Consider the following 14,437-nt stretch of genomic DNA (forward strand, 5'->3'; position numbering starts at 1 on the left):
TAATTCCACAACTTCCTCCATTTTTTTCCTTGCAACACTTCCCTAAAAAGAAAATGTCACAATACTTGTAACACACTATAAAAGAAAAGTTACTTTAGGGAAAACCTATGCTATTTCCTTTATTTAAAGCACATGACCCACTAAATTACACTCCTAACAACCACTCATCCTATTTTAAAGTATATTATATCATGTGAACCTCACATTTCTTAATTAAATACCGTGAAAAAGTGTGTGTTGCATCTAAAAGAAAACGGAAGAAGTACTATGTAACGAATTTGCATGTCAATGTGCATGATATTATAGAGTATGGTACTATGAATGAAACAATATAATTTTATAAACATTTGTCGGGATACAAACATTTCTCTAGACATTGACATTAAGCGTTACAAAATTACACTTATGTATACCATACACTCATATGGTCAATCGATTGGCCGAACACGTAAACACTAAACTAAACAGGGCAAATGGTTTCGAAGTACTCATGCAATATGAAGTCTCTAAACCAAACAGACTCATCAAATGGACTAATTCTCAACTGAGCGATTTTCTTTGAAGCCTTAGTTAAAGGATTGAAGTACAAAATTTCTCCAGGAATGGATACAACAAGATTTACATGGCCGATTTCATCAACTTCATTACCGTTCTCTACCACACACAGCACATTGCACTCGTAAATTCGAGAAAAAACCGATGTGTTATAGAAATTCCTTGCCATACTTGGAAAATTTGTTGCCAAAACATCCAAATCAACTACACATTTCAAGGACCAACCCGAGTAATCATCCTCCATTTGATAGAGCATAAAGTTTGGAAGATGTCTCCTTACGACTAAGTACAAATGACCATTAGATTGACCAAAGTACTCACATTCAGTCGTATCAAACTGCTTTGTACGCGGTGGCTCCGGCGTGGACTTTAGGCACCCTTGATTGATGTCGAAATATAGGCAGCTAGACGTTTGTTTGAGCCAGTGGATGGCACCCTTGCAAAAAACCCCGTGCTTGAAGTCGATATCATTTTCTTCGATGAAAGGCTCTCCTGAGGTATTCCAATAGCCAGTCTCCGAGGAATAGACTTCAATTTGGTACTTTGGTTGTAGCCCGTAAAATTTCCTAACATAAACAACCTTAAGAGAGACGAGTCAAACAACTATATGACTTTATAAACAACATAATAAAATACATTTTATTTACACTTTGGTCAAAACAATTCTCATAAGAAAATTCGAAGTATAATTAAAAAAAAAAACAGAAAAAAAGAAAAAAAGAAAAAAGGGAAAAAAAACCAACTCCGTAACATAAAATAAGATTTGAATTATATTTCTTTTCTAAACAAAAACAAATTATTTAATGTACATCGAATTTTAAATTTACCTTGTAATGACGTGACTGTTTGGGGTCGTAAGCCAAATTAAGAGCGTAAGTGCCAAAGGTGAGCCAGCTTTTAGGCAGGGGAATTTGTTTCCTTTGTAAAGTTGTGGGATTACAAATATAGTATTTAGTATCCAAAGAACAAAGTAAGAGACCATTACAAGATTGTAAAATATGTAGGTCTAAGGAATTTTGTGCTTCAACAAACTGTAATGAGCTACCAACAGTGGTTTTTTCAATGGATTCAACCGCGACATACTCATGGGACAGAGCTCGTGGCCTTTCGAAGTAATGAAGGAAAAAACCCGAAAGCAATGGAGGGTTGTCGCGTATGTGACTAGTAATGAAATAAGGATCAGAGGAGATCGAACACCATTGCTTCGACGTATGTCTTAGATTATCAACTGATCTCGATGGCAAACGTAGCAAGATTTGGGATGTAAGGTCGTAGTTGCTAGCAATGACTTCCCCTGCATCTGTTGGATTTGATGGTTGTTTCTTAATGTTGGCCATGATTAAGCCTAATGACGAACACATCTATAAATATCTATAAATAGGCAAATAAAGGTCAAAATAGACAGTTTTATAAGGTGAATTAGTCTAATATTAAAGGTCATTTTATAACAGTCTCTTAGACAAATCTGTCCACAAATTTTTGTATGGGGTGTTTATTGCTGCATATTAGTCAATTGAATGTGATTCCTACATGAATCATTCAACTCTAATGCAGATTCTTAGTTCTATATTAAGGTGTTATTCCCACATTGTCTATTTTAATTTGTGCCTTATAGTTTGTTTTATTGGTTGAATTTTATACGAAGTATATATTATAAAGTCCAGTCTCAGAATTAGTCCAATAAAAAAAAAATGTCTAGATACATTTATAATAGAGGGGTGTGAACTTGTGACTTGTACACCTGTCAAAATTGGCCTAAAGTTTTTGCCTGCGAGTTGTTTATTATAAGAAAATTAGTATGGAGTAGTAAAATTTTAAAATGTTCAAAGCACTAATAAACTGTGTACTTGTAATAATGCTCGTTATTACTCAATTTCACCAGTAAATGATGATGGATTTTAATAATATAAAATTAATAAAAACAAGTAGTATTAATCAAAGATCCCCCATTAATCCAAGATCCCCCACAAACAAAAACTATTAGCATTTTATAAAGGAACAAGGGGTTATATTAGGGGTAACACAAAGTCTCATATGTGGTTAGCCACACCGTGTAACAGAGGTTAGTTTGTTAGTGTAATAGGAGCTACTTGGTCAGTGTTAAAGAGGTTATTTTGTTAGTGTTATAGGGTTACTCAGTCAGTAATACAGGGGTTAGTTGGTAAGTATTATATGGATTACTTTGTTATTTTAGAAGTAGTCATACAGTATGCTTAGCCACATGAGTTTTGGTTTGACTTAAACTACCAATAAAGGTCAACGGAAATAAAATAAATAGATCCCTCATAAACAAAAACTATTAGCAGTCGCCAATTTGTTCTCTTAACTATTTTTTTTATACCTAAATGAGATCAGAGCATTCCGTTGGCGACTTGGCGTATTATGCCACTTTATAATTTATAGTATTTGATTTGAAGCTGACTTGAGCAACCGGCCTTAGCACGGATACGCATGGGATGAGCCTCAAAACATTACATAATCATGCTAGGTCCACCTATTCCTTTTTTTTTTTTTTTTTTTTTTTTTTAATATAGATTAGCTTGTTGAGAGAGATTTTTTCATAAGACTGAATAAGGTTCGACCTTAATATCATAGGGCAATAAGGAGAATAACTCATTACTTCTTTTGTAAAATGATTAACTACTACATTTTAATTATTGATCGAGCTATATGAAAACGAGCTTCAACAATTATAATTTGAAATTTCAAACATTGAAGTTTTTCTTGACTACCTTCGTATACATGCTAATACAAACATAGGAGTAACAAAATGTACACAAATTGACAAATTGTTTCATATCACACTGGAAAGCCTAATTCTATTTATATGACAAAAATATATGAAATTTACAATGATCTTTACTTGAATTGTAAATTCACAATATAATTGTGATGCCTTTAGGCATTTAAAGAATGCAATCAAAAGAGAAAACAATGAAATCAAACTAAAGCTATTATTATTTTTAGCCTACATTAGCTTTAAAAGAACTAGAAGTTCAACATTTTGGAAGATCAGCTGGTGGAGGTGGCAAATTTTGGTTCTTTTTCTTTCCATCTTGAACAATCCATGCCATCTTCAATCCCCAACTCGTGTGTACTTCCAAGTGACAATGCATAAACCAAACCCCTATTCGCAATCATAAGTGAGTATACATTTCAACAAAAGAAATATTTTGTACGAGTATGTTAAAGGATCAACTCAACCAAAAGCTTAAGCGGATGGTTAAGGCCCAGAAATATGTTACATAAAATTTGTGCTATTATAAATTTATGGAACAAATTTATTTTTGGTAGTTAGTTTATTTACCTGGATTGTCTGCTCGAAATCTGACAGCAACCCAACCACCAGAAGGTACACCAACTGTATTTCTCTCAATAGGATCGACCAGATTAAACTTTGTAGGATCTTTCTTAGATTCAAAGTTTCCAAACCCTTGACCAACGACGAAGAAGTTGAAGCCATGTAGGTGAAGAGGGTGACTCTCAGCCCCAATAATGCTGGTGTCCTGCAATACTAGCTCGACCTTTGTATTGTATGGTAAGGACATTACTCTAGTTCCTTTGGTTAGCATAATGTTGGTTGGAGGAGTACCGGTGTAATTAAATCGAGTGGGTGGCTTTGTTGGGAAATTAGAGGTGTACACCCCATTTGACTGTCTTAAGAAATGAGCTTGAAGTAAAGCAGTCTTAGGTTGTACGAATGAGATATTGTTGATTGCCGCGCCAACCATGGTGTTGTTAGGCCCTGAGCAGTTTTGGTTCTTAGAGCAGGGGAGTAATCCTAGGCCAACTGTGAAGAAAAAATGTCTGTCAATTTTTTTCGGAACATTTGCAGGGAATTTAGAGTTTGCAAGACTTCTTAATTTGCTAGTAAATTTCGCTGCAAATGATGTGTCATTGAAGAATGGAAGCTTAGGTTTGATTAGAGGTAGTTTAGAGGTTTTAGGCTTTTGAGAAGGATCATGATGAACATACTCAAGGATAGCCGCAGTAGTTGTATTGTCAAAAGTTGCAGGTCCAGTGGCATAAGGCCGGGCTGCCATAAGGAACGAGGCATTAGGATGATGTTTTTTCGCTCTAAGTAATACATTTGTAGTCTGTCCAGGGGTGATTAAGATAGTGTTGGCCTTAAAGGGCTTGGTATAGATGGCATCTGCTTCGACAACTGTGAGTGTGTGGTTGGCGATGCTAAAAAAGAGCTCGTTGTTGAGTGCAGCATTGACAAGGCGAAGAAGGTATGTCTTGCCTGGCTTCACCTTGAGCTTGAATGTATCTACAGCAGTGTTTAGTAGCGCGATTTTAGATGTGAGGTACTAATATATAGTCATAGTAATTTAGTTATATGTACAGTTTAGATTATATATTACCTTTAACTGAGCAGTTGTATAAGGGTCCAGGAAGACCATTGATTGTGAAGGCATCAGAAAGATTAGGGGCTGATCCTGTTTTCATTGCTTGGTTAATCACTGCTTCTGTGTCTGCTTTCCACCATTCCCCTGTTTTATTATTTAAAAACATTAGTTTACATAAAAAAAAAATCATTTAATTAAATAAATAAGGTTTCATTTGTAAAATATAAAAAAATTAGGAAAAACAATTTAATATCCATGAGTAATAATCAGAACTTTTTTGTAAAAATAATGATGGTCTAATTGTTAATGGACTTTTATTTTCTTTGTAGTGTAGGAAAACTTACCAAAAACGATTGGAACTTCCTTTAAGGGGTGAGGAAATGGATATGGAACGCCACGTTTTGGTAAAATGACAATAGGACCGTAAAGAGTAGCCCTAAGCCATGAAATGTGAGCATGCCAAAATAAGGTTCCTCTTTGTCCTTTGATAGTGTATTTGTAAACATAGCTTTGTCCGGTTTGAATTGGACATTGTGTAACGTATGCTGGCCCATCGGCCCATCCGCTTCTTAGTTGTCGAATCCCATGCCTATTTTCACAAATTTTTAAGTATATTCATTATCCATCTAATCTTGAGTTAAAATTTCTACAATATGAGATTTATATAACAACATAAGTTTTGAGCTTATATTTGATTTAAAACTTACCAGTGAATAGTAACGTTGTATTTGACATGATTAACGACCTTAATTTCAAGGCTGTCACCTTCCCTTGCAATAATTCTAGGCCCAGGGAATTGACCGTTTATAGTTACTATGCTCTTTGTTTGGCATAGCCTTGTCACATTTTGCATCCTTACCTATTAGAAGAAAAAATAAATAAATACAAAAATGCATCAATATAATAACTCAAGCAAAACTATATATAAGTGCAAATCTTTTAATCTACATGGGCCCCTTGAAAAATCTCTATCTTCTTTATAATATATAGCTTTGTGCCCCGTGCGATGCGCGGGTTGTTTATTGAATTTTAAGATAAATTTTTAATCTTTATGTCAAATTTTAAAGTATATCATTGATATAAAATTAGTTATGAATTGATGTGCTTTTGGCACGATTTGTTATCTAGTATGCATATAATGGTAATGTTGGTGCAAATGTTCGATGTAATACATTAAAAAAAAATTAAAAAAATTAGCAACAAATAAATTAAATAAAATAAATGTTCAAAATCCGTTGCGTTGACTCTCAACCCAAAACTTTGGGCAAGGATTAAAAATTTCTTGAATTGTAACCTGAAGTGACCCAATCCGAGATGACTCATGACCCGACCCTAATTGACATGTCTACATAGTAATAAAATTCAATTAGATTATAAAGTATATTATGTTAACCGATTAGTATCATATAACTAATATATAAAGCTAAACTTTTAGCCAGGTCACGAAATAGTGACACTTGGCATTCTAACTTTTCGCCAAGTGTCGTGTCACCTTGGATAGATTTAAATAGATTAATAAGATAAAAAGTTAGTTAAAAATTCTTTTTTCAATCAAATTAGGATAGAATTTAGAATAAGATGGTTAGTTTAGAGTTTTATTTTCGATAAAATACCAAATAATAAACTTATAATTAGGGCACAAGACAACATCGTATAGCATTTTAACTTTTCACCAAGAGTCACACCACATTGCATAAATATAGATAGACTTTGTAGAAAAAAAAAGTTAATTTAGAATTCTATTTTCAATCAATTAAATTGAATTATAATATAATTTTATCTTAAAATTCCATAAACAACCCGAGCATCGCACGGACACAAAACTAGTATATTATAAATGTATGTTTTACGCTTTGAATTGCTTTCTTTGCTCCAAAAATATTATGATATAAAAAATAAATTTATATGATAATTTTTTAAAATAATAATTTAATAACTTTTTTTTTTAAATAAAATTATAATTTTAAGAACTTTATTTAAACTTATCCAACGTGGCACGACACTTGACGAAAAGTTAGAACGCCAAGTGTCGCTGCCACGTGACCTGGTTAAAAGTTTAGCTTTATATATTAGTTATATGATTTCAGTTCATTTTTTCACTAAGCTTGTTAATTTGTTATAAAACATATTGATAGCCTCAGTCGAATACAAACTTATAAGGCCAAACTATCACAAAATAGATGTTTAGGATGTTGGAAGGTTGAAGTGACGGAAATTAGTCATGTTTAAGAAATTTGCACATAAAATGTCTCGTCTTGACTTTTATTTGATGCAATCAATATAAAAAATTAAACTAAAATGACATGTAACTTATGCGATAACCCTAAGAGAAAAGGATGGAAAAAAGGAAGAACCCTAGGTACGTACCTCAAACTTGTAACGTCTAGTTATGCCTCGATGCTTAGCAAGAGCGAGCTGAGGGCCAAGCCAGGAAGCACAAACTAGTAAGAAGAGTATAGAGTATAAACAAGATGATGAATGAAAAGAGCAATTAAACCCCATTTTGTTTTCTTTTATTTATTTGCCAAAAAGATTGCCTACGCAGTCAATTAAATTTGTTTGTAAGAGGTTTTTGTATTGAATGAGTGATGAAAATGAGAGAAAATGAAGTAGTTTATATAATGATATAACTAAGTAGCATGAACCTTTAAGTTGGTTACTTTAGAAGAAAGATTAAGTAGACTTTTATTAATTAAATTAGGTGATTACATGAAAACATATGCAAGTAATATAAACTGTATAGATTGAAACTTCCGACCAAATAAACCATTAAAATCACCAGATTATTGTTGAGTTTTTAGTTTAGTAGGATGTCTAAGTCATACTGTCTTTTGATTTTGATCTTAATCTCCTAATTTTGAAGGATATATTTTATTAATTAAAATTTCACTAATTGCTTTTCACTTTTTGCACATTGAAGAAACTTTTGATAGTTGGAGTAGAATATAAAGTAACCAATTATCTAACTTTATAATTATAAGAAGTGGTTTGTGATTAACTATATGACGGCTAGATTCTACAAAAACCCGATTATATATTTGTTTTTTTTTTTTTTTTTTTTAAAAACATATATTTGTTTATTTTATTCTAGCTCATCATTTAATTTGCATTTCAACGTGTCTCACAATTGTTTATGTAAATTATAGAATAAGCAAGTATATTTGTCACGTCACATAATTTGGTGAACAAGTTATACTCCGTAATAATTATTTGATGAATTTGCTCAGTAAAATTATTGTATGGTGTATTATTTTACGTTCATAACTACGTTTATGGGGTAAAGGTGTTATATAAGTTCAACATTAAATAACAATTGTTAGCACGTAAGTAATTAAAGTGTTGTAGTAAAACAATCTCTTACCACACTACAATTTTTCCCTCACTAACAAGCAATATACAAGGTATTAATAACAAAAAGAAATATACTTCGTACAAGGTATTAGATTGATCAATTGTTTGGTGAAAGTACAAATACATATCGATCAAGTCATAAATTTAAAACCTAAGAATTAACTCACTTGGTAAACCAGACAAGTACCCTAAAGGTTATAAGGTTCGAATTTGTCAAGTTAAGATGATTAGAGTTAGGGCTTGTTCCCTTCCGCTTAATTTCACTTCATTCCACCTCCTAATTTCCTTCTCTCAAATATTCATTTCACCTCGGTTCAGTTCAATTCAACTCCAATCAGTTCAGTTCAATTCAGTAAATGTGAACATGTTATTAGACTGATTAAATTAAAAGCAACAGGGAGAACTAGCTCGACTTGAAATTTGTTCGGATTTGGGCAAAACTTGGGCCGATAAGTAGCTTTGGTCTAAAATAGACTAACACCCCCTCTGGCCCAAAACAACTGACACGGTTAAACTTTGCATACATGTCGATACACTATTTTGACCTTAATTTTATACAAACTTAAATATTAAAGAAAATTATTTAAGAAGTTATATTATGAAACTTTATATGAATATCTATTTAACAACATATTGTATGATAAGATGCTTTATAATATTATTAAAAAGTTATAGTCCCCTAAAAAAAAGTTATAGTCAAAGTTAATATTTGTATTGTGAAAAAAAAAATCCAAAGTCTCATTTATTCTAGGACAAAGGGAGTATTTTTTTTCTAGTTCGGTCCAATCAAGCCCATGAAGATCTCTATAGAGGTGGGTATATTCTTAAATTATTCTTCGTGTTTCCTCTTACTTTACATGGTTGCCATGTGATAGTTGAGACGAACACTACAAGAGGGGGGGTGAATTGTATGTGAGTTCCTATTGAAAACTTTTTGCGGAATGTAAAACAGAGTGTAAAGGAACTTGCAATGCACACAATATTTTACGAGGAAACCTTTTAAGGCCCAACTGGAAGTAAAACCTCGACCATTCTAAGGGATTTCCAAACCAAACCAATGCTCTATAATAGGGCAAACTTCACAATTACAAACCTATTATAATTAGACATATACTCACAAATTACAAAATGAACTTGCTACACAGTAAGACCTTAACCAACCCAATCTAAGTCCCTAACTTAGATTCACTCATACTCACTGAGTACTACTCACTCAACTTCAATCTAGAAGCTCACAGTATTCTATGCAAAGATGAATACGCACACACACCCAAGAACCCAACCAATTACAAAGTATAGACTCTAATATATGAGAGGCAAGCTACGCATGAAACCCGAAACTAATATGACAAAGATATAGACTTGGCAAACTTACACAATTAAACACACTTCGATTTCTTCACGCATAAACTTACAAGACTTGCTTGTATAGAAAGTAGGGTTTTCAAAAGATAAACATTTAATTTTCCTAAATCCAAAAACACAGTTTTTAAGGAAATCTGTTTAGAAGAAAATCTTTTAGGAAATTTATCAAAGATAAATTATGTCAAAGAATAATATCTTTTTGTTAACCGATTTTCAAGAAATTAAATCATGTAATGAAAATCTTTTCCTAAATACTTATCCTTGTTTCCATCCTTGAGTTCATCGCATTCATTCTAGCATGTAATTCGCTAGGTGCAGTTGGTTTGTTGTATCCAAAGTACTCCTTGTTAGTTATGTCTGATCCAACATCCCTAACAGAACCTCCATGCTCTGGTTTGTTTAAAGCTCTTGACAAGATATCATCTCGACCTGTAGCAACTATTTCACCTTTTTGTACTTGGGCCTCCAATCTAATCTGTAAAACGAGGCCAAGATCATAAAGGGTTAGTATCTATTTTTAGCCGAAAAGGAACTTATATTACATTATGGTGTTTACCAAAACACCAAGAAATTGCATCAGATTGTTGCTAACTTACTATTGCATCATGGATTTCTTTATCAGCAGGATTGTCAACGGTCAGAACTCCATTCTTGACGTGAAAATACAAAATCATAAATAAACTTACTTTGAAAAAGGTATATACCTAACACAAACATGCAATAATCACTAAAGCAGAAAATATCAGAGTAATCCCCCTTCTCATACAATTCCAGTTTATTTACTGGAACTATATTGTTTCTTTGATGCATTTCATGGAGATAATGTTGGAAAGGGCGTGAGAAATTCAAAGTTAAGAGGTAAGAGTAACCATAATTTGCTATTTTTTTGTACTATGTTGCTCATTGGTAAGCACTCTGATGGAAGAAAGATGCTAGAAACCTTTTCAAATTTTACAGCCGAGTAACTAGAATTTTACTAGCCAGATCGACAATCATATAAGGCCATTACCTTCTACAATTCAATGTGGGAATATAAAATTCACATGCTACATGATGGTAGAGATGCAGGTATAAATCTAGCAACACCTAATCTCCAAACTAGAGATCCCAGTGACTGAAATCCAAGAATCACCCTTCCCTTGTTATGCTCTCATCTCATATAAGCTACTCTGTGATTGCAATTTAAGTAACAATATAAGCTACTCTGTGATTGCAGTTTAAGTCAGTACTGAGGTTCATGGAAAAGGGGTTTGATAGCTTTTCAAGCTTGACACACTACTTCATCCTAAAGAGAGAAATTCCATACTTCCAGGTTTCCTATCTAGATAGAGAGTATCAAATGATAGTGGAGCAAGTATGAATATGTAAGATTAAGCTAGCAATAAACTAAGCACAATAGTATCCTTACATTACTATTTGTTACTAAATACAGACAAGATTCTTTGATCCCCAATGAAATGTGTAATCTAAAATAATGCAACATTATTTATAGGTCCAATATATGGCATAACTTTAGAATAAACAACTAGTTACATTAGTAGTGTCATTTGAGATGCAGTAATTTTTTTTTTTTTAGGATTTACCATCTTAAAAACTTAGCCTGCTTCATATTTCACTACAGATCCTATCTTCATACATTTGGGGAGGGGGGAATTCACCAATGGTGCAAGTTTATCTTTTTATCATATTTTGTTCACCTGAATTTGATTAAAAGCAGTAGAGAATTCTACTAATGAGTTTACGATAGATATACTCCTATTTTCCTTCAGTCACATAAAGTTGCTTTTCAAGCTATACCTTAGATTTTACTTTTTTTTTTTAATTTAGATATATGAAGCAAGCACCATCAGAACCTACTTTTGAGGTTGAACAAAATAGCATATATTCAAGTTCCACTACTTCAGCCACAGGACCACACTAGGACACTTATTTACAATGGACACTAATGAACTAAATCAAACCAGAAACAATGGCAGATATCATCAGTAGGAGTATGCATCATCTAACAAAATCAGTAGTGATACACATGTTAATTATCAACCTCGTTAAATTAAAATAGCAATACTATAGTTTCTACTTATGAGTTAAATCAGAGTATACTTACAGCAGCAATAAGCAACTTGTACTTTTCATGAAGGAGTTAACATTAAGGGTTGTGTGTTGTCAAGATAGATAATGCCAATAAGAATCTAATGCCAATAAGAATCTAATGCCAATATTAACAAGCATAAAACCGAAACAAAGATGATTACCAGGTATAAAGGAGAAAAACATGAGGCATATGAACTCAGGCATATCAAAGACTCACACTCAGCAGAGGCTTGATATTATACATATCATGCCTTATCCAAGATTTTAAGAAACAAAGTCTCTCTAGCTTTAGGGGAAACAAAAGAGCTATCCATATGCCTCTAACCTTAACAATATCAGCTAAACTTTCATGACCAAGATCAAGACACCTCCTATATATGTCATTAAACTCTCATTGTTGACTCGAATGAACAATACAAGAGGGGGGGTGAATTGTATTGTTGAGGAACTAGGGTAATTTTTGCGGAATTCTTAAAGAAACTTGAACAAAACTTTAAAGTGCAAGAGAGATTTTACGTGGAAAACTTCTTGGCCCTAATCAAGAAGAAAAACCACGACCACAAGGGATTTTAGTCACAACTCTTTATAATAATAGGGCAAACAACCTATTACAAATTAAGACTTCTAAACTCAAGTTCCTCTACGAACTTAAGTTCCCCCTCAACTGATCCCTCAATCTGTTGAGCTCTCGAATCTCTCTCTTTCTCCTTGCTTCACTCAAAGCAATTTCACACTCTAGAGTTTACCCAAACTCTACCCCAATACAACTTAATATAAAACTACTAAGATGCTAAGTACAAAGACACTCAAGGACTTAAGTGGATTTTTGACTCTTTTAGAAAAGCTAAGAATCGTAATGCTCAAGTGTACTTTTCAAAACAGAAAACTAATCCTATTTATACAGGAGGAAAGCAGTTGAAAACCTTACGTTTTCCTTAGCTCCCACTATACCACAACTTCCATGAAATAAGGAAATGCAGTTCGTGGATGCTTGGGCAACAAGCTGAAGCGCACAGCAAGGAAGTGGTTCCTATATTTTCTCAACCTCCTTTACCAAGTAAAAGCCGTTTGAAAAATAGTTTTACCAAGTCAGATTTTTCAAAATGTTAGGATAAAATCAGAACATAAAATCTTTTAAGAAATAAGATATTTTACTTAAAAGATATTTTTCCGAAATAAAATAAAATCTTTGTTAAAGAAAGGAAAAATAAAATCTTTATAAACTGAAATTAAATCTACTTAAATCCTATCAATTAACAATGTACTTAACATATATACAAGAAGCCTAAAATAAATAATAAAGATACAATAGACTCCTTGGAACACAGTGAAGCTTCGACTCTGGAGCTTCAGTTTCTCACTCAAGGAACTTGGCTTCTGATTGTCTTCTATGCTCGTCCATAGCTCATCCTTTAGACTTGTTCCATGCTTCATTCTAACTCTAGAACTTCGTTGCATATAAAACATGTCAATATATCAAAGCTAATAGACAAAAGTTAAAGCCCCTATGGGTTTGCTTAGGTTCCTTGAGTCATCATCAAAACTTAAGATCAACACTCATATATGATAATGCAACTCAATCAACCATATATAAAACAGAACAACAGGTGGCTGCAAATTTTAGTGACAGAAGGACAACAACAAGACAGAATAAAAGCAAATTTTAGTGACAACAAGACATCAACAATGTAGAAGGCTTAGTGATAGCAGGACATCAACAAGACTGAGGTGAAGTACAACAAAAAGATAAAACAATCAAAATCACAGAAGGCACTTTAGTATAGATCATATTAAGGGCAGAATAAAAGCAACATATACTTACAATTTCTTCTTCAAAATATTGATAGCCAAGTCTCCCACCTCGATATTTTGAGGTCTTCTTTTTAGACCTTTCACGATTACTTTCACTCAATTTCTGCAATTAAGTTCACATTCAAAGTTATTTTACACAAAAATTAAATTTATAAAGGCATACAAAAAATAAAATAAAAAGGTAATGCCATGATGATGAACTAACACCTTGAAGTCATTAGAACTACAAGTTGTGATGAATGCCCCCCAATCATCCGGAGTTATAAAAGGATATTTCAAAGGTGGTGTATTGTTAATTGATCCATCTTTGAGATACAACCACCTAAGTCTTAGTCTAGTCTTGAAAGCTCTCCATCGAACACAAGCTCGATTTAGTATCCATCGTTTGCGACCTTCAAGGACATAAAACCCCCTCTACATTCATATAATGTCATATATATATATATATATATATATATATATATATATATATATATATATATATATATATATATATATATATATATATAGAATTGAGATCATGTGAGAACCAAGGTGAATAATAGGAACTAAGAACCAATCTCAGCCATTGATCGCACTCAATCTGGTGGTTCACGTTTCATTCGCATTCATTAATGGCATTTTCGTAATTATGCGTTTTTTGCAACTTTTTTCCAGTTTTTAAACTTTTAAGGCAATTTCATTTACTTTATGACTGATTTCATTTACTTTTACTAACTTTTTATTTACTTTTTAGAAATGAAATTGGGAATCAGATTGTGACATTCAAATATTACAAAAATGTCATTAATGACACATGAAGCATGTGAGCCGTCGGATTAACATGATCTAAGGGCCTAGATTAGTTCCTAGTTCTTATTTTAGCCTTGGTTCTATATACATAACCCTAAACTTTTTTTTTATTATGTAAC

The 14,437-nt window shown here is 32.7% G+C and overlaps 2 protein-coding genes across 2 annotated transcripts; both read right to left on the bottom strand.

The window, feature by feature from the left end:
* Positions 1 to 326: 326 nt before the first annotated feature.
* Positions 327 to 1,892, bottom strand: LOC110709392 (F-box protein At5g07610-like). Its single transcript, XM_021887605.1, has 2 exons — positions 1,383 to 1,892; positions 327 to 1,135 (listed from the first exon to the last, which is right to left on the bottom strand). The coding sequence occupies exons 1-2, from the start codon at positions 1,890 to 1,892 to the stop codon at positions 461 to 463; spliced, it is 1,185 nt and encodes a 394-aa protein (XP_021743297.1). The 3' UTR covers positions 327 to 460.
* A 1,531-nt stretch (positions 1,893 to 3,423) lies between these two features.
* On the bottom strand, positions 3,424 to 7,551 carry LOC110709415 (laccase-17-like). The gene is made up of 6 exons (XM_021887636.1): positions 7,275 to 7,551; positions 5,615 to 5,766; positions 5,252 to 5,496; positions 4,923 to 5,051; positions 3,863 to 4,828; positions 3,424 to 3,682 (listed from the first exon to the last, which is right to left on the bottom strand). Exons 1-6 carry the CDS (start codon positions 7,407 to 7,409, stop codon positions 3,552 to 3,554), a joined length of 1,758 nt encoding a protein of 585 aa, XP_021743328.1. The 5' UTR covers positions 7,410 to 7,551; the 3' UTR covers positions 3,424 to 3,551.
* Positions 7,552 to 14,437: the final 6,886 nt, after the last annotated feature.

Source organism: Chenopodium quinoa, unplaced genomic scaffold (assembly GCF_001683475.1).
Source record: "Chenopodium quinoa cultivar QQ74 unplaced genomic scaffold, ASM168347v1, whole genome shotgun sequence".
NCBI classification, from domain to species: domain Eukaryota; kingdom Viridiplantae; phylum Streptophyta; class Magnoliopsida; order Caryophyllales; family Amaranthaceae; genus Chenopodium; species Chenopodium quinoa.

What these genes read in the sequence shown, in the direction of transcription:
- LOC110709392 (XM_021887605.1), bottom strand. Translation starts at nt 1,892, where the DNA reads ATGGCCAACATTAAGAAACAACCATCAAATCCAACAGATGCAGGGGAA. An exon ending in AACAGTCACGTCATTACAAG is followed by an intron (nt 1,136 to 1,382) that starts GTAAATTTAAAA and finishes GTCTCTCTTAAG; the next exon opens with GTTGTTTATGTTAGGAAATT.
- LOC110709415 (XM_021887636.1), bottom strand. Translation starts at nt 7,409, where the DNA reads ATGGGGTTTAATTGCTCTTTTCATTCATCATCTTGTTTATACTCTATA. An exon ending in CTAGACGTTACAAGTTTGAG is followed by an intron (nt 5,767 to 7,274) that starts GTACGTACCTAG and finishes TTCTTCTAATAG; the next exon opens with GTAAGGATGCAAAATGTGAC. An exon ending in GGAAGTTCCAATCGTTTTTG is followed by an intron (nt 5,052 to 5,251) that starts GTAAGTTTTCCT and finishes ATAATAAAACAG; the next exon opens with GGGAATGGTGGAAAGCAGAC.